This window comes from Carassius gibelio, chromosome A2, assembly GCF_023724105.1.
Source record: "Carassius gibelio isolate Cgi1373 ecotype wild population from Czech Republic chromosome A2, carGib1.2-hapl.c, whole genome shotgun sequence".
Classification (NCBI taxonomy): Eukaryota; Metazoa; Chordata; class Actinopteri; order Cypriniformes; family Cyprinidae; genus Carassius; species Carassius gibelio.
The window spans coordinates 22716685-22737443 of NC_068372.1; the positions used below are offsets into that span (position 1 = coordinate 22716685).

At 35.6% G+C, this 20759-nt stretch overlaps 2 protein-coding genes across 13 annotated transcripts in view; one reads left to right on the forward strand and one right to left on the reverse strand.

Annotated features, from left to right (window-relative positions):
* The window catches only part of LOC128031712 (unconventional myosin-IXb), a 26432-nt gene extending 17213 nt beyond the window's left edge, over positions 1-9219 (reverse strand). For 3 of the 10 annotated variants that reach the window (XM_052620123.1, XM_052620081.1, XM_052620142.1), the window contains exons 1-6: positions 7987-8136; positions 6442-7338; positions 1147-1241; positions 809-871; positions 590-689; positions 193-293 (exon numbers count right to left, since the gene is read on the reverse strand). In XM_052620123.1, the coding sequence (XP_052476083.1) occupies positions 193-293; positions 590-689; positions 809-871; positions 1147-1241; positions 6442-7278 (1196 nt within the window). In that variant the 5' untranslated portion in view covers positions 7279-7338; positions 7987-8136. Of the gene's footprint in view, positions 1-192; positions 294-589; positions 690-808; positions 872-1146; positions 1242-6441; positions 7339-7986; positions 8137-8235; positions 8423-9155 lie in introns of those variants that run through there. The other 7 variants (XM_052620133.1, XM_052620078.1, XM_052620116.1 and 4 more) reach the window with 6 other exon arrangements.
* LOC128031767 (myeloid-associated differentiation marker homolog) lies at positions 8095-19522 on the forward strand. Of its 3 annotated transcripts, XM_052620173.1 has the most exons (3): positions 8095-8154; positions 9593-9743; positions 17093-19522. In XM_052620173.1, exon 3 carries the CDS (start codon positions 17187-17189, stop codon positions 18066-18068), a length of 882 nt encoding a protein of 293 aa, XP_052476133.1. In that variant the 5' UTR covers positions 8095-8154; positions 9593-9743; positions 17093-17186; the 3' UTR covers positions 18069-19522. The 3 variants fall into 3 exon arrangements, with proteins under 3 accessions (XP_052476133.1, XP_052476126.1, XP_052476144.1); XM_052620166.1 differs by lacking the exons at positions 8095-8154; positions 9593-9743 and adding an exon at positions 14255-14401; XM_052620184.1 differs by lacking the exons at positions 8095-8154; positions 9593-9743 and adding an exon at positions 14322-14385.
* The last annotated feature ends 1237 nt before the right edge of the window (positions 19523-20759 follow it).

The following is a 20759-nucleotide window of genomic DNA, read 5'->3' on the forward strand; positions in this document are numbered from 1 at the left end:
TATATACACCATTTATGGGTAATTGTTAAAAGTACAGTTCAATGTAAATGTAATGTTTTTAACAGAGCAAAATAAATATTACAGATAAAGCATAATCCAAAAATAAGGTTCGTGTTCATTATAAACATTATAATTTAACCTCCGAGACAATCCTTCATCACCATCAGAATATTTATTTTACTTCTCACTTACAGCTTCTTGGTCGGAGGCAGAAAACCAACCATCTCCATGGCCTGATGAAGTCTCCTGAATTCATGCTTCATTTCTGCTTGATCCTCTAAAATTGGGATTTCCTGTGAGGGGCAGAAGGGTGAAGAATTAATGGAACTGTTGACATACAGTAAGTATTAATAAATTGCTATACAAATAAGAAATATAGAGTAGTCTTCATAGTCTTAAAATAATTTGATTATTACAATGTCTTATCAGGACAAAAAAAAAGACAAGCTTAAGAAGAATTCTTCAGTTGCCCTCCGTTTCATTTCACAATTGCTCAAAAGACAATCGAGAGCATCATGAACACTAAATGAAACTAAAATGGCTTTATTAGGGAAAACTAATTCTAAATGATGGCTGTTCTGAGAGTTACTTCTTTGAGGTAGTGGTATTCTTCAGGACGCAGAAGCTTGAACTCATCTTTCTCTTCTTCTGAGGCTCCAATCAAAAGGTAGTAAAAAACATGGTAATTCCTGAAAGTCAGATAACAAACAGACATGGAATATATGTCAATGTGATACATTTTTCACATCTCCAACACATTCAATTAAAATGTAAAATGGATAAAGAGAATTGTTTTCCATTTTTTTACCTTTCAGTTTTTTCTCTGGACACAAGACGGCATTTCTCCAGTAAGTATTTCTCAACAACAGCCCTAAAACATTGAGAAAACAGTATAGGGAATTTTAGATCAATTCAGATCAGTGGCATGCAATTTAGGTTTGGTTTTTTCTGAAAACATTTTGAAAAGCAGGGGAATGAGATCAACAAATGTTGTATGGTGGATATGAACATTACTTATTAGTATTACCGGTACATAATATTTCTAAATAAACATCCTTATAAAGATAAAATACATTAGCACCAAGTTCAAAAAATCACTTATGGAACTGATAAGAAGCTGTGGGCAGAAGTACATGGATGACTCACCCTCTCACAACGCCGCTCTCCAGATAATTCACTTGAATGAATTTCCCAAAGCGGCTTGAGTTGTTGTTGTATGCTGTTTTGGCATTTCCAAAGGCCTGAGAAACCCCGAAAAGGAATGCATCAGATAAGCAAATTGTTTTAAGATGACAGAAGAATATTTCAGACTGATGCGATTTTCATGAATGTTGACAGACAGGTCTTGTGTTGAGGCAAAGATGGTGGCCTAACTTAATCAGTTCAACTAGCCTTTAAAACTTGTCAAACAGAGAAACTGGATCTGAAACCATTTCTGACATTAGAATATTACTATTATTAGATGCTCAAACCATAGCACGTAGCTTGTCATAGATAAGAAAAAAAAACTACTTTTATCTCACCCACAAGCATCACAAACAAATTAACACTTCTATTTTTGATCGTTGTTTTCCAGTTTGATTTGTTTGATGTGATTAATGCTTATATACATGTAATTTTACACAATGCTAAAATGCTTCCTCCTATTCCAGTTAAAAGCAAGAGTTCACCATAAAAGAAATTTAAAATGTCATTCTTTAGTCAACATGTCATTTAAAACTCACATGACCCTCACTGACACACAAATGAAAATGTTTTGAGGAATCTCTTAAGCACTGTTTTTGATACATTAAAAACAGATGGTAGGGGCCATCAAGCTTAAAAATTGACAAAAAACATAAAAGTACTCAAAATTACTTCAATATAAGTCTTATGATAAACATTCGGTTTCCCTGTTCCACTTACATGCTCAAAGGAAAATAAATACTGAGGAAACGCATGAATAGAAAGAAAGCAAAATGAAATGCTACATCTGTTAGTTGTTAAGTTTTTATCAGCTGGTCTGAAAGAGCATGTCACGACATGTTGGTGTACGCCGACTCGTTCTGGTATTCTGATAAAGCCAACGCCCAGTGCTTCCACATACAAAACAGAAAAATTAATGGTTAGATGCTCAACAATGAGGCTGAGGTCAGGCCTAACACCGCTGTACATCTTCACACAACTTCTACAGCTGCTAGTAGGGCTGGGACAATGCGTCGTGGTCATCGATTTTCATTTCTCTAAAAAACGTTTGCAAAACGTTTACCTTATGTGCGCTGAATATACGCGATGGCCGGATCAACATTCTGTCCAACGTTATATAACCAATCCAGGGGTTTTTCTGCATTGATCTTTTTTACATTGGTTACTGTATTCTTTCAATTGCTCTAATGCTCTAAACAAGTATTTTGGGTGACCTTTTTTATTGAATGCTAGACATCAAGTTGTTGTTATTTTCATCTGAAAGAAGAACTTTTTTCAGTAAGCTAGAAGAACCCTATGTTTTCAGTAAGCTTTTTTCAGTAAGCTATGTGTTTTCAAGGCTTCAAGGTTTTCTTGAATGCTATCTCTATACAAGTGCAAAGTAATGCATTCTTAGTCAGTCTTTTATTTTGTAATTTTAAGAGCAATAAACATATTGCAATGTTAAGGAATTCATGTTTTTTTCATTCAGATATGTAAATCAACATGTATAAATTGTTTGTAGTCAATTAATGGGGAGATAATCAAAATCGAATCGGTCTGAAAAAATGAATCGTTAGATTAATCAATGCATGGAAAAAATTTATCACTAGATTACTCGTTTAAAAAATAATCGTTTATCCCAGCCCTACTGCTAGGTGTGCTTCCCACAGAGCTCTCTCTTGTCCCTTTCACACAAGAGAAGTAAAAGGTCACAACTCACAAGCACACTCCTCAGATGCACCTTTAATGACTATTAAATGAAACTCTCAATACCAATGTCCAGTAAAAGTGGGAGTAAAATTCAGTGTAAGTGCAACAAATTTTATTCTCAAGACTTGACATGACCCAGTTCTTTGCAACCAATTTTTTTTTTCTCAAAAACGTGTTCCATATATTTTCAACAGTAACTGGATTCTTTACATTTTCAGAAAAAATAGGATTTTGGCATATTTTTTTAAGCAGTTGCTATTGTGTTTGGGAGTCTCTATGATATTCTAATTCCTACAGTACATCTGGTTTTGGTTCCTCCTTAACTGCAAGGGATATATCAAACATAAATCTTAAGTCATTTAAAAATCTCTTCAATAAGTTACTTGATTTTAGACATTATTTATCATGTCCATAGTCCAATCTTGCAGCTGAAGTTTAAAAACAAATCTTTAGAGTGATAGTTCACCCAAAAAATTATTTTCTTACCATCAAGTCATCCTAGGTGTATATGAAATTCTGTGGAGTTATATTAAATAATGTCCAGGCTAATCCATGTATTATAATGGGAGTGAATGGTAGCCCAAAATTTGAAGTCCAAAAAAAATTGCACCCATCCATTATAATAAAAGTCCAGATTGTGCCTGAGTTTTTCGTCATAAACTGGGACGCCACTCTCTCGTGAATGCGCAAGCTAGAGATAACAGTTTATAAAGGTTTAAAATATGGATATTTTTCTAACACAAACACATCGGTTCATTTCAGAAGGTCTTTATTTACCCACTGGAGCCATGTGGACTTCTTTTATAATGGATATACATTTTTGCCTACCATCCACTCCTATTATAAATCATGGATTAGCCTGGACATTATTTAATATAACTCCAATTGTTCCAGTAAACAGGACTATGTTTTTAAAACCAGGCTAATTTCATAGCATTTACAGTTTTTGATTATGAACACCTAAATATCTAATAAAAAAAAAAACTCTTTAGGTGAGGAAAGCTGTATAATTTCAATATCTGCTTAAAGGCCAAGCTGTATGAACCGAAACATAAAACACAATTATCACAGTGTTGGTGACTCTCAGCTGATGCATAATAGATAAACAGCACTGTGTGAAAATAACACTACCAGACAAACAATATGCATATTGTGGTGAGGAGTGCAAGTGAACGCAATGCACAAAGGTCTCTATTATGAAACAGTGAAATGGGATACAGGAAGAGGTGCTTTTAATTAAACAAAGCCAAAGGATGAAAACATAGAACTCAGTAATATGAAGCAACGCTTATTTGTACGAATAAGTATCAGAGCAAACTGTCCCAAGTTTGTGCATATTTATATGTGTTTATATTTTTATGATTCTTGGATGAATAGAAAGTTCAGAAGAACAGCATTTATTTGAAATACATGCTTTTCTTGTTCATTGTCAAAAAAATGTCTTGACTTTTTTCATTTTAATACATACTTGCTGAATAAAAGTATTAATTTCTTGCAAAAAAAAAAAAATCTTACTGATCCCATACTTTTGAACAGTAGTGTCCTCTTGATCCCAAATTAAATACTGGGTAACAAACTTTACAATAAGGTTCTGTTAGTTAACATTACTTAATCACATTAAAATAATTTTTTACTAACAATGATCTAGGCACTTGTTACGGAACTTATTAATCTTTGTTCACATAACTGTTTATTAAAGTCTATTAAATAATATGATCAGAAACAACTTTTCATTTTAGTAATGCATTAGTAAATATTGAATGAACTAAGATTAATAAATACTTTAGAAGTATTTTCCAATGTTAGATCATGTTAATTTATGCAGTTAACTAATATTAACAAATGGAACCTTATTGTAAAGTGTTACCAAGTACTTAATCTAGGAACAAGAAGACTTCAATCATCCATTTCAGATGCATGTTTTATTTATCATTTACTAAGTCACATGACATCCAACAATTACTTAATCTATTTATTAAAATACACATCAAATATTAACAGTCACACAGCCTCAGGTGTATAATGATAAACTTTTACCAATCCCTTCTTCTACCCATGACACACAACTACTCAAAACATAACCTATTTTTTATTTTTTGACCATCACTCACTAAAAAGTCTATTTTAAACCAGCAAGGCATAACACAAGCTGCTTGTTCCTCTTTGCCATTTATTTTCTTTATATACAATGCTGAAGAATTGAGAGGGGCTGGGACTTGCTGATAAAATTCAAAAGAAAGCTTTTACAAAAAACAGAGAACTTGCTCAACTGGTTTAGAATCAGATTGAGAATCCCAGTAGGGTAGTGCATGACAAACAGTGACAAACGGTGACTGACAGCTCTGCTTGAGGGGGTGGAACTTCACCACAGTAAGGAAACCCAATGAATTATGAGTTATTTCCTCAAGAGAACTTCAGTGGCACATTAGTAACACTTCAACCTAAATCTTGAAGAGAAAATGTAAGGAAACTGACTGTTCAGGGATATATATACCATATTGGTAATTAATAGATTGTATTAACAATGGAAAAACTCCTAAGAGTGTTGTGAACTAATCATTTATCTCATTGTTTTGAGTATTCAAAATGGAAGCACCTAAAAATATCAGAGTGTGTTGAAACCCCTAAACTGTGATCCAGTGAGTCTCATGATCTGTAGCATCCATTTATAGTGTAAAAGGAGGAGGAGGTCTGTTAGGAGTCCCATTTTCCCCTAGGAGAAGAGGAGAATCTCTTTTCACAGTACAGTATTGCATCGACGGTATCACATTTTTCATAGCTGTCTTGGACTGTTAATAGTTCTCAACTTGAAGATCTAAGAGTGTGCTAAATACTATGATAGTGAAAGCCACATCCTGCACAGAGGTCATCATTTCCGTCCTAAAAAGGGACTCTTTATCACTGCACCAAGAAATGGAGATGAGTCAAGCAACCCAATAATAATTGAGAATACAATTACAGACAAGATACAAAAAAAGAAAAGAAATAAAAAGAAAAAGGATCAATTGGATCTAGACCTTCTTATGTTTCTTCTTTTTGTTATATGAAGATAACATTAAAACTGGGCCAGTATTGTTACTTCTAAAATGTAATCTTTTTTATGGTAATTGAAATAGAATAAAAAATAAATTTTACATGGAAAAATCAATCAAGTTAAAAACTCAAAATATAAATAAATTAGAAATGTTGGCTTGGCAACTAACTGAAATAAATAAATTCAAGATTAAATTATAAAATGACAAAAACAAAAGTTGAAAAACAGTGAATTGATTTTTAGAAAGACAAAGTAGTCCAAGAAGATATTTTAATGGTCTTGTCATGGAATCAGGACCATTTGGGCTAAAATAAAATAATTTAAGATGAAGAAACAACATTTATTGCTGAACCCCGAACAAGGCTATAGATGCCATTCATCCAATAGACATTATCATTATAAAACATCAGGGTCTCTACAGTACTTGCTGTTTTACATCCTTTCTTGGTTTCCTATTACAACTAGAGCACAATCAGACTTCAAAGTAGAAAATGAAATCTGATGAACCTCAAACCCACAGCAGAACTTACCTCAAGCACAGGGCCTGCCCCAAGGATGGTTCGCTCCACTCCACTATCATAGCCCTTCTGGCTGAGGGCAGTCAGGCAATGGATAAGGAAGTTGGTGCTTTGCGTTTTACCAGAACCACTCTCACCGGAGATGACGATGCACTGGTTGACCTTTTTGTTCAGCATTGTGTGGAAGGCAGCATCAGCAATGGCAAAGACATGAGGTTCTAGCTTGCCCAGCGTGTGGTTCTCATATATCTTGACATATCTGGGATTGTAGATGGGGAGAAACTTGAAGGGGTTGACCGTGATAAGAATGTTACTTGCGAATGTGTAGATCTTCTGCTTGTGGAAGCGATGCCGTAGGGTTCCCAAGATGCTCTCTTCTGTCAGCTCAGGGAGGTTACATAAATCATCATATTCCTGAGGCTGCTGCGTGACAAAACTTTGATTCACAAGTCCCTCGGCTACCTTTTCTTGTCGGACGGATGTTATAACATCATACTGGATGGATCCATCATAGCTGCCCTCTTGAAGGGCGAAAAAGTATCCTTCACTTTGCGGGTGCTTGTCTTGGGCCTTTCTAGGCCAGAGAAGGACCCTTTGAACAGGCTGATCGCTGGCTTGAAGGAGCCGCTCCCCTCCGCCGTACTCCTGGACCTCCACTAGGACGTAAGGCTTGGATGTGTCCATGTCAAGTGTGGCGAGAGCGGTCTTGATGACAGTGGTTGCCGTTGCCTCTTTTGGGACCCTGAGGATGCAGCCTTGCCCAGGTTTGATGGCAAACCTGGGGTAAATTTGCAAAGTGTAGACCGCTTCATCCTGGTAGCTCGTCGCCTTGCCGTTCGTGAGATTCATTCTTTAAACACACAGACAAGCATCAGCATACCACACTGCACAGTACAGCATGATAAAGATCTGGATACAAAAGAGAACAAAGAATGTGAGTTTAAGTGAGAAACAGTAGTCAGACCACCGATGTATGCATGTACACACTTGTCTAATTGGGAACTGCAACAGTTTATAAATTAGCATTAACTGTGTGTCTGGTTGTACAGATTTTATAAGAAAAAAAAGTTTAAATGTAAACAAAACAAAAAGTCATAAAAATTAAGTCATTTTCACTTTCAATGATCAAGTTCTGCTGTTCGTTTCTATTTATCTATAACTTACTCTTTTTCACTGTCAGTAAGGTTGACTTTTCTTACTGTGTGATTACATGTAAAACGTTAAAATATAGCATGAATGATATTCCCCTAAACGTTCACAATATGAACACAGAAAGACAGATTTCTGGTTTTAAAATATTTTTGACATTTAGAAAAAACATAATTATATAAATTCCATTCTAACATAGCATAAAAATGTATTTAATTGTATAAACAAATGAACAGCATAATAAAAACGCATCCAATAATCAACAAACACGAAGGAAAACGCCATGACGCGTTTTAACAATCTTGACAAACTTTCTGTTTAGAGTTTAGAAAATCTGGCGATAGTTATCTTATAATAAACTCAATTAAAATTAACTACATTGAAAAATACAAATACATTTAACGTTACCTGTTTCAAAACACCCTAGTTTGTGCTCCAGAGCGGAGTCACTTCCAACTTGGGAAAACCCCTGCCGTATTTTCCAAACAAAACTTCCAGTGCCTCAGCTGACTAATAAAAGCTGTCCACCTGCGTTACCGCCGAACAGGCCACCATATACTGACATATACTGCACAGGTAAAACAATTACGATTCTGTAAGAAGCATATGTCGCTGACACCGAGAAATGTTCAACGAGAAATAAGGAAGAATACTAACTCGCCTCCAGAATGTTGACGACACTGGCAGCTTCTTACTTCCTTAACACTGCAGTGTTTTAACTGCAGCTGATCCGTGTTGAGGACAAGCCGCCCTCGCCTGCATTCAAACTGCCATTACAGTCGTCGCGCGCTCACCGCTCACGCAGTTAACACCTGTAGCAGTGCTTGAAGTGAAGGGGGGCTGGAAACTGCAGCGGTCTTGTCACAATTTATAGTTTAAATATCTAAATAATGTGATAAAGATATATAATATATAAACTAGTTTAGTTTATTAGTCTAATATGAAATAAACTAGATTCTTGCATTTAAACAAGTCTCTTGGAACAAACATTATTATCACAAAGTTTCAATCTTCCAGTTGTTTTACGGAAAATAAGAAATACTTCACTGGTAAATAATCCTAGAATTATTCTGTTGGACGTACACTACTGTTCAAAAGTAATTTTTGTTCACCAAGCCTGCTTTGATTTGATCCAAAATACAGTAAAAACATTAATCATGATATATTAAATTACAATTTAAAATAATAATGATAAAATAGTAAACAATTTTCAGTATCATTGCTTTTATTTGTCTTTAGTGTCACACGATCCTTTAGAAATAATTCTAATGTTTATGTTATGTTTATGTTGTTTTGGTGCTCAAGAAACATTTCTGATTATATATTGTGAGTCTAATCCCCACCCCACCAAAAAAAAAAAAAAAAAGTGTTATGGTGGGTGCTTGATTCAATTCGAGCACTGCCTGTAAGTAAAAAAACTTGAGTACCCATCATAGATACAGTACCTATATCAAAAGTTATTGTTACGTTTGTGATTATGATCGTGAAAATTATATTTAAATTTAAGAAGAGACTGAAACAGGAAAGGTACACATTAATGCCCAAGTGTTACTCCACAATGCATGTTTGAATCTCACCAGCAGGCGGCAGCATACAACACCAGTCACTTTCCTTCAGCAAGGTCATGAAGGGTCCTTCACTATTGTGTTATTTCAATGAGAGAAAATTTAGAGAAGTTCGATTTTATCGGCACACTACAAAAACTTTCATTAACAATACAAACATAGATTATCATTACAACTATAATGCAATTTTTCTGATTATTATTAACCCTTATGCGCTGTTCAGGGTCATTTGAAACCCCAAATGATGTTTTTTGAAATGTAAAAAACAAAATAAATATGTTACCTTCATCTAAATGCATGAGACTCCATTACTTTGTTGAGAGTTTCTAGCTCAGCAAACAAAACAAAAATAAACTGTATACAACTCTACTTGTTAGTGTAACTGCAATGGCTGTAAAAGAAAAGAAAGTGAAAGTATAATCACAGCAAGTGCTTCTGTTTTCCCTCAGATGAGGAAGGATATCTTAAACAGCACAGTCTTTGTGGCAAAGCTTGTGGATCCATCTATCGTGCATCAGGACATTCATGAAGATGAATTTTACTCTTTGGCGCTCGTGTCCAGAATCCATACCCAATCAACACAATCATGAATCCGTTCTAGTGAGTAAAAATCCCAAATCTATTCCTGAAAGAGTAATTTCTAAATCTGTTTCAAAAAATTATTTTCTCATGCTAGGTCCTGAAAATGAAGTTACAGGGGATGTAATTCCTGGACCTGATACAGTGAAGCCTGCTCCAGAGTCCACATCAGTCATTGAGTTCTGGCCCCAGAATCACAAACCCATTCCAGCCCCAGAGTTCAGTTCTGAGTCAGCTAGATCTAGCCCATATCATTTATTAGTGTATTCCAGTTTCAGAATCTGTTTCAACCCATGAGCAAGCTCCAGAGTCTGGGCCAACCCCAGATTATAACCATAGTGCTTTACTTCACCTCTTCCCGAACGAGGAGGAAGAGGAAGATAAAATGGTCTTCTACCGGCCAGCCCTGACCACAGCCCAGTGTCTGTTCTTTGTATAAGAATGCTTTTTCCAATATGGTTTGTGACTAAATCTTCATGTGTTAGATACTAGGCTACTTGCCTTTGTTGTCCACTACTGTGCATCAACTTAACTAGTTACCATCCCATGCTAATTACCTGCTATGAATCTCTCTATCTGTCATCATCTACTTCTATCTTCTGTGATCCCCTCCTCACCTGCGATACAAGCAAAGTTAAGACTGTTATAATCATGTTTGTTGAACTATTGCTTTATGAGCAATCACTCACCTGCTTTACTGCTTGTCTTTTGTTTCTACCAAAAAAGTCTGTTTGAGTTTGACATTTACCTGTGTTGATCCTCCTGTTTGCTGACAAATACATCTTAACATCCTATTTAATCAATATATTTTAATTTAAATTATTTTAAAGCCTCTTTGTCGCCATCTATGTTTGAAAACCTGGAATTGCAGTTCTTTGAGGAATTATATTCCATGCAAGTGTTGTGATCAAGCCCCATTGTTTGAGGATGTGCCAATCGCCTTCCTGATATTAATGATCTTCTCAGAAAAGTAGGAAGCAAACTCATTGCATTTGCTGTCTGAGAGCATATCACAGGGAATCTGACTTGGGGGGTTTGTCAGTCTCTCAACAGTGGCAAAAAAAAGTATGAGTGTTGTTTAAGTTACTTTTTATAAGGTTTGAGAAGAAATTCTGTCTAGCTGTGCTTAGTTCTACATTAAAAGCATGAAGGCTGTCTTTATATATGCTATAGTGAATTTCAAGTTTCGTCTTCCTCCACATCCGCTCGGCTTTTCTGCATTGTCTTTTCATAGTCTGAACTGCTGTTGATCTTCTCCAAACTGATTTCTGTCTGTTTGTTTTCTTACTGGCTATTATTGGAGCAATATCATCAATAACATTCTTAACTTTTGAGTTGAAGGAATCAAGGGGAATATCTGCAGAAATGCTCGGTGTTAAATATATAGCCTCCATAAATAATACACTTTTGTTCTCGTTAATGCATCTCCTTTTGACAGAGACAGATCTAGATTCAGAGATCAATATATCAAAGAAAATGCAGGAGTGATCAGGTAGTGCTACGTCCTTACTAGCAATGGATGAAATGTTTAGTAATAACAGATTCTATCCTACGTCTTGGAATATATGAACCAAATAAGAATTTTCACCATATATTGTCATCTGAACAATTAAATAAGTCTGCCACGCTTTGTTCTGACCAACTGAGGAAAAAAGCATTTTACAATAAATCGCGCTGCCAGTGGTGATTTAATCTAAAGATCGATTAGCTCATGTCACATCAAACCCTGCAAATTATTATTATTGTTATACTTTATTCTCAAATTATTAATGTTAACAACATCAGCATTACGTGACTATGAGTATAACTGTTAGTGTGTATTAGCATGTAGTTTTCAATTTCTGTACAGTCTAATCTCTAATTGTCACATCATTAGAATTTCATAGTATTTCATATCATTTTTTTTAATTCACGTGTGTTTCATATAATCTTTCTTGATTATAATCCGCCATAAAAATGATTTTTTGACATAATTATTCCAGCTGCTGTGGGAATGGGCTATAATCAAATGATCTGCCACCTGCAGGATCCTCACATGTGTTAGCCCAGTAGCCAGGACAACTTCTTTATGCTTACTGACGTGATGTAATGATGCAGTGCCATGCTCAAATTTCCCGTGAATACCCACCCGTACCACTCAAATTTGAAAACATTTTTATAAATTAACCATTGTGAATCTAGCTAAAGTAAGGTGATGGTTTCGAACTCTGGCTGGTTATGTACTTGCTCAAATAGCTATTGCTTTTGGATAATAAAAAATAAAAAAAAGTTATGGATTGCATCTTTAGGTTACACCATGACACATTGGGCACGTAATGTCCATTAATGAAAGTTAGAAAATGTGGTTCCTTTTTTTAAACCGAATTTTACTGGTACTAAACATTGCACCATTTTGAATTGTATAGAATATATTATAATTATTATTATTATTTAGCATTTTTAAAGAAAATCCTAGATGCTCTACAGATTTATTATCTGTTCACTATCCACGGTAAAAAAAAATGCATTAATAAAATCTGGAGGCAAATGTAAATTACATTTCAGTTGGATTAATTTGCAGTAATTTTAATTAATAGCTAAAATAATTATTAATACATTAATTCTAATAACTTACGAATCAAAAGCAGCCTTTAAACATAATTTCATATGAAATAGGCTCATTGTGTCATCGTTTGGTTATTGACAAGTAGTGACTTTGTTAGTGTCAACTATAATGGACTGATAATTACATATCTGTCAGTCTGACGAAACTATATTTTGCAATATTTTTAAATACACAATATATAAACTAAAATTTTAAAGTTAAATATTTTTATAATTTATGTACATTTTATACATTATATTAAATATATAACATTTATTTATAATATATTTTATGATCTTTTATGTATGATTTATTTTAGTTTATGATAGTTATGCATAAATGAGCATTACCTGTTGTCATGGAAGCCTAGTAACGTTACTGTTATCAACTCATCACTGCTTACAACATCACAAACAGGACTGTCGAATCAAAGGGAGATGAGCAAATTTATTTTTATCTTATTACCCAGCTACGCACTTCCTTTCTTATAAACTCTTATCCTCTCACTATGGTTTCTCGCTCTCTTTTCTGTGTGTTGACATGGTTCTCTCAGTGAGCGGACATGTGCTCTGAATCACATCGCACCCTAAACGCATTACAGCATAAACAAACCACTGGTTCCCATAGCAACATGCTCTGCATCATAGCAACAGAAATAAATACCAAGAGGTACATGCTATTGAATGATAACTTCTAGTTTGCCATTTTGACCAGACTTCGTATTTCTGGTGGTAAAAAAAAGTAGTGGATTCTTGGTTAAAGATGTTTAAATGAAGTTATCAACAAATGATGGTTTGAAATGTGAGTTAAAGGTAAAACACACCATCACACAATCTTATGACTCTCTTGTTCCTCTTCTACTTCTTGGTATTTATTTACATTTTTTTTGTATTTAAATTCTTTTTTTTTTTTTTTTTTTTTTTTGCAGAAGTGGATAGTAAATGTTTTCACTATTTCACCCTGTATAAACCCTATTGTGACATTAATTTATTTCAGGACAGTTGTTGGTACAGTGTTTGCAATGGCATATGAAATTTTATTATTAACCCCCAACATTACTTTTGTCATGACCCATCTCTCTTTAAAATACAGTAGGTGCTGGCATTAAAGCACAATATACACTTTTATGCAGTTTAATAAGAAAGTGAGAATGTGGCACACCCAGCTTGTATTGAACTTTAAAAATAAATAAATATGCTAAAATCTTTTTTTTTATGTCTCTAGTGACTTCTGACCAGTGTCCATTTGAAACACTTGTAGTGCATGATAATGTAGAATAACAATAGTTACACAATCAAGAAGTTGGTCATGGACCAATTAGATGCTGTTTAGCAGTATCTCAGTTTGCGCCACTATAATTTTTTAATACATTTTATAGGTGTTGTTTTGATGTTTTAATCTTTACTAAGTATACTTAACTAACCCTCAAGTGTATGTAGGCTACCCTCACTATAAACACACAACATTAGGGTTGTGGTTTGTGGCATAGTTCCATACAAAGTTATGCCAGTCGCAGCACATACTGATATTTCCTGCATGACATTCATTTTCAGCTCATGCTAGAATAGTAGCACATGCAGACTGACGTTTTTATACATTACAAGATGTGGAAAAATTGCAAAGATGACGGTTTAAATTGATCATCCTTAATCAGGTAGGTCAGATTTCTTGTTCTGCTATAGTTGACTCGAATGGGACGGAATGTGAAAGGCAGTGGTGAATTTTAGTTTATTTTGATTTAATATTATTTACCAGGAATTCAGTAGCCTAACTGTATGAATAAGAAAGCATATTCATGTTCAGAAATTCTTGTAAGGAGCATTTGCGGTTCATGAGAGCTGAAGAAAGTGCAAGAGGGAGAGAGAGAGAGAGAGAGAGAGAGAGAGAGAGAGAGAGAGAGAGAGAGAGAGAGAGAGGGCGTATTATCTAATTTGGCATGTAATGGGCGGATGGGTGGTGGGGGGAAAGGGGTGTGGTGGGTATCCCTCATAAACTTGGGTTAAACTGTCCTCACACTGATAGAAAAGTCAGTTCCAAGACCGCGCCTTCTTGTTCCAGACTGAGCACTTCGAGAGAAAGGTAACGGGACAAGCCGGTAAGAAATAGGCAGAGGATGATTTTATATATTTTCATTTTTTTGAAAGTAGACTCTTAGAGCCTCCAGCACCGTTATGTTTACCCATGAATACTGACGCACATTCTTTATATAACTACAGGTTGTTCTAATTGAGTTCTGGATTCTAATAGCGCTAAAATTATAGTGTGTATCCGAAGCGATCAATCTGACAGATAAAATTAAATAAAATGTAAAAATATTTGCAACCGTCACGTGTTGCGCTCTTGAAAAAAAATGTATATATATCGCGTCTGGAATAATGACGGAGACATAAATCTATTGCTAAGACATTTGGAACATAATTTTTCAAAATGCATAGTTTTATTAGTTCATTTTTATTTTAAAGTATCCTTTATTCTGTATTGATGGGTGCGGTGTGTGGAGACACACGCCCACTGTCTGTTAGGATGATGAGCTCATGGAGCTAAATGTCATCTTCATGTCCTGTCGTTTTAGCTGTTTTGACTCATTTGATCAGTTCATTCGATACAAATTGTTTAAATTTCTTGCTTCCATAATACATACATTTCTGTTTAAGCTCAGTTTAGGCTAGTGTTTCTGTTCCCACTCTGGTCTTTTACATGACCAAACTGGTTTCTGATGCTCAAAGTGAAATTTTCCCCTGAAAAAAATGTGTCAGCAGTACCTTGCTTTCTTTCTTAGTGCGTCAGGTCAGACGGATGTTTACAGTATGTTTTTTTTCCTGCACAGAGCACTTTAACCAGATTAAGGGAGAAAATTGAGTTATGCCTCATGTTTCAGGTCCACAAGACCTCCTCTACAGCTCTGTGTCCAGCTCTCCAACCTCATGTCTTGTTCTGTTTTCTCATACGTGTTTCCATGGATCTATTTTCAGATTTTCTTTCCCCTTGACAGAGGCAACTTCTGTTGAGTAAGGAGAATTTGAGTAATCGTATATTGGATTGAATTCAGCAGCATTCCATCGCATGTTAAATAATTGTGAGTGGATGTCAAAAGCAGGGAGTTTCCTTTCACCGCTAGTATTCTGTTTCTTTAGTAACAAATATTGAACGGGAATGAAAGAAGTTTAAAAAGAGAAAGGCTTTGAAAGGTGGGCGTAGGGTAGAACAGCAAGTAAGGGAAAAAAGGTTGGGGGAATTCAGTGTGGAAAACACCAGGCACATCCCTCTCTTTTTGCAGTTTGATGGGATGCAGAACATCTGGATTAGCCAGTAATTTGGAAAATTTGACACTAGGCAGTGAAAGAGTGTAAGAGAGGTAGAGCGGGGGGAAAAACGGGGGAGCGAGGGATAAATGACTCACAGCTATTCTATTCCCGCCTGTGTTTAAAATATGACTCGTCGCGGGGTAAAAGGTCACGTTTTTCAAACCCCTTGGCTGTCTGTCCATATGTGGCTCTGAATTCATCTGCCTGGCGTCTTGCTTCTTTTTCTATTTCTTTAATGATTTTTATCACTATTTGCTAACCATGTTCTCTTCCATCTCCTAAACCCGAAAATGTAAACACGCATGCCTCAATTGTTTACTTGAACCTCTCAGACAAGATGAAGGAGGTATTCCTGGCTGATGCAGAACTGTGTAGGAGGGCTGGGAGAGTGTCTCAATGCTCCAATTGTTAGCTTATCTGGCTTCTCCCACAGAGGTTGATGACAGATGGATTGAAGGGTTGAGGAAAGGTCTTGCTTGTGACGTATTAGTCTAAATAGCTCGAATACATTACAGATATAATTTCACTGACTCCCAGTCTGGAATCCCGAAGGACACTCAGAGACGTTTTGCTGTAAAGTACCAATTATTTCCAATATGTGCACTGTTTAATTTGCAGGAATATATGGAGTATTATTCTACAAGTTTCAGCTGGACATTGTGAGGAATTTAACTGTCCTTGTGACCGAAATGAAATTATTGTCATTACAGATTTACTATTATTCTGCATATATTACTCAGTAAACAACCTCACTCAGCCTTGATATTAAGTGAAAGATGACACAAAAATGACAAATCAGTAATCATTTTCTAATCTGGACAGATTTTAAAACGCTAGAATATAAACAATATAAACTTGTAAGTTATTACAGTGAAAAACAAAGGATCATTCACTAAACAACAGGATCACTGCACACTAGAATGAAATTTTTTTTCGGAGATCAACAAATGCAGAGCCTGGTTGCTATGAGATGCACAGCAAATTAAAAAAATATGCATTCTAAAATCCAAAATATCAAACATGGTTAGTATTATATAATATATATATATATATATATATATATATATATATATATATATATATATATATATATATATATATATATATATATATATATATATATATATATATATAATTCTGAGCTGACTTTAGAACATTTATGCTGTTCTAGAATAGACGCAAAATATCAGGCATGTTTTTTGTCCTCTGACTGATGGAATCTAAGTCTGAAGCTACAAAATTGGAGTCTGTGCTCTTCATACACTATTTGATTTTCTTTTTTTCTTTTTTTCTTTTTCATACAATGAAAGTCAATGGGGTCCAAAACAACATTAGACCCATTGGACAACACTGGACATTGACATTTAACTATCCCTCTAATCTGTGTGTGAAATCTAACAGAAGTTTTGTCAATATTTAATGAATGTAAATACAATTCTTTCTTACCACTGACTGATTACCTTTTTTTCTTTTGCCCATAGACTACCAAGAAGCCACTGAATCAAAGTGGACGTCTATTCCTGTTACTCACAGCTGACATTGCCTGCCCTGTAAATCTTCTTTTGTGAGCCCATCATGCCGGTGGTGTTGCGTTCCTCTCCTCTCCTGTGGGCCCGTGTGGCTGCCATGGTTTTCGCCTGCGTAGCATTCAGCGTAGCTCTTTATGGAGCGAAGCTATCTCACGGCACGGGTGACTGGTGCATTTTCTGCTGGAGTTTCAGTTTTGTTGGAACTCTTCTGATAATCTTAGTGGAAATGTTTGGCCTTCAGACCCGCGCTCCTGTCTCATGGAAGAACTTTCCGATCACGTTCGCTTGCTACGCATCCCTCCTCTGCCTCTCCGCCTCAATCATATTCCCCCTTTACTTCCTGAAGGGCTACACTTATCGCGGGGAGATAATGAACTGCCGCATTGTGTCAACCGTATTTTCTTGCCTCGCCACCATCGCGTACTTAAGCGAGGTGAGTCTGAGTAAGGCTCGTCCAGGAGAAGTAGCTGGCTACATGGCCACAGCACCAGGGTTGCTAAAGGTGTGCGAGACCTTCGTCGCCTGCATAATATTTGTCTTCATCAGCGACCCCATATCGTATGATCAGAATGCGGCGACCAATTGGTGCCTGGCCGTGTACTGCATCTGCTTCATCTTGTCAGCAGCCATTATTGTGATGTGTGTAGGAGAGTGCACAGGTTGCTTGCCCTTCTCTTTCGCCCGTTTCCTGTCCACATACGCCCTCCTGGCTGTGGCCTTGTATTTGTCTGCCACCATCATCTGGCCCATTTATAAGTTCGACAAGAAGCACGGAGGCCAGAGCCACAGACCCAGTAACTGTGGCTCCAGCATAGGCCTGTGCGATTGGGACAAGGTGCTGTCCATCTCCGTCCTCAGCGCTCTCAACTTCGTTCTTTATCTGGCTGATCTCATCTACTCAGCCAGGCTGGTGTTTGTTACTGTTTAAGGGGTTTAGCGGGAATTAAAAGGTACAAGAGAAAGGCAAAACAATAAAAGACAGAAAAAGGGTAGTGGGTAAGAGAGTAGGGTGTTGAAATGATAGGTCATGAACTATATTTACTGTTAGCTACATTTTCTGTCATGCCTGTTTAGCAATCTTTTCTACAGATGACAAAAAATTTTGCATTTGAAAAGTTTTTTTTTTTTTTTTTTTTTTTACAAATTAATGAATTATACACACACACACACACACACACACACACATTTATAGTTTAAAGTTTGCGGTCTGTAAGATTTTTTGTTTTTGAGAGAAGTCTGATTAAAAACAGTAATATTGTGAAATATCATTGACATTTTAAATAACTGTTTTCTATATATTTTATTGTGGAAACCATAATGCTTTTTCAGGATTTTTTGTTAAAAAGAACAGCATTTATTTGAAATATAATTTTTTTTGACAGTGTAGTAGTATTTACTGTCACTTTTTTATCAATGTAACACATCCTTACAGAATAAAAGTTAAAAGAAGTATTTAAAAAAAATCAGACTTGCCCCAAACTTTTTAGTGGTAGTATATAAAAATATAGAATTTGCATTATTGATGAAATTATTTTGTCATTTCATTGTTATATACATGTTTCACATATTACATTTAGTGTTATTTTTGCTTCATTGTGATTTATGTTGCTTTGCATGAAGGATTCTTTTATTAGCTACTATAACTTTGTGAGTAAGTATTAGTGAATGTCAAACTTTCAATCAACACAGTAACACCTTTCAGTTCATTCAGGAAATCAGACATTAGACAAACTGTGTTTGCACTTAAAATGTGTGATGTAATACTTTATTTGTATCAGTACATAACACTGCTGTTTGGTGCATATATGTAAAACCATGTATATGCTGGACTGAATAGTACAAAATTACTTCTTAAAATGTTAACTTCTGTCACATAAGACATGTTGACAATGAAGGGAAATATTAATGTATATCTGGACATATCATGAAACATTTAAGACATTGAATATATTGATATTCTTATATACACATTGTACTGGATTTACATTTACGGGATATTATTGCTATATGTGTACACATGGATTTTCCAAGTATATGCAAATGCTATAGATATTTTTCTTGTCAAATCTCTACAAAAAATGTTACTGTGCTTTTGTGCACCAGCAGACAGTATCAGTTACATAAACACCTCACAAAAATGAAAGAAAATGAAACGTTTGCTCTGCTGTAAGTCTCTGGGACCCGCATCTGTCTGTTTCATACTAACACAGTCCTCAATGCTTGAATGAGAATGTTTTCAGTGTGTTATCAAAGAGCAAGAGAGCATTTGTGGCACAGTGTCTCTCTCTCTGTATAAGTCCCTCTGTGCTAAGAGGAGAACAGCACACACCGCAGCGTTGTGTGAATGTGTAATCTAGCTCTGAATAAAACCATGAAAATGAATCAAGCGTGATCTCTATGCATCTGCACTCTTGCCTCATTTACTATTGTATACAGTGATTCAGACTTACCTACCATTTACTCATTCTTTGTTTAAAGTTATGCCTGTGTGAAAAGATACAGAACATCTGTTGAACAACTAATGAATCACATTCTAGGACATTCATATGCACTCACCCAGAGGAAGATTTAATTGCTCAGAGGTCTTTCACAGCTCAGTGGACTTGAATGGATTGTTCAGTTAAGCTGATCTTGTGAATCACCTTTGCCAGATGTGTTTCTCCTAATATTAAATAGGATAAATAAAAATCGAACAATTGCTGATATATAAAAGCGTATAGAATAAAATCGAAATATCTATAGTTGCGGTCTATTCAGAAATCTCTAAAGTCTCAGTAAAACCATATGGGAGAATTTGGAAAAGAAGAGAAAAAGACACATATATCACAGCCATAGGTCTTGCACATCTTCAAGCAACACACAACATATGATGTTTCATTTTCCTAAATGATTGTGGGTATTTGACTGACTCATTTAACTGAATCACTCAATGACTCACACATAAAGACAGTCCCTTATTGCATTTGAGTATGAAGAAGTTATTCGGAACAAACCAGTTCAATGAATGATTAAAAGACCTACTCAAAAAAACATCCTCTTATTTTGTTTGTGAATTTGAACGAATTTATTTAATCATAGGTCTTCAACCTTGCTCCTGGGGACCCACTGTCCTGCAGAGTTCAGCTCCAACCCTAATCAAACACCCCAGCTAAGGTCTTCAGGATCACTTGAAAAGTGGAAATAAACTATTCAGAACAGTGGGTTAAATTATGGAATAAATTGGTTGTTCAGTCACTTAATTTGTTTGTGAATGAATTGGCTATTGTGAATGAATCAATTCTATTTATGATTCAATGACTCACTTGTAATTACAGTCACTTGGCACCACCTACTGTGGTGTCACTGAACTGAAGATCTACAGCAGGTGTTCTCAAACGTTTTGACTCCACGCTTTTTTTAAACAATGAATTTATCTGATGTTTCCAAGGCACCCTAGTAAGCCCCAGCCTCTGAACCACTGACCTTTTTCATCCAGTGTGGCAAACTGAGGAACCCTAAATGGTGCTTCAAGTATCTTCATTATATGTATATATTATTAGGGTTACAGTGCAGCACTTTTATTCGGACATGCACATTTACCTATCTGTAATCTAAAGAGGAAGAACTTAAGGGTGTGGCC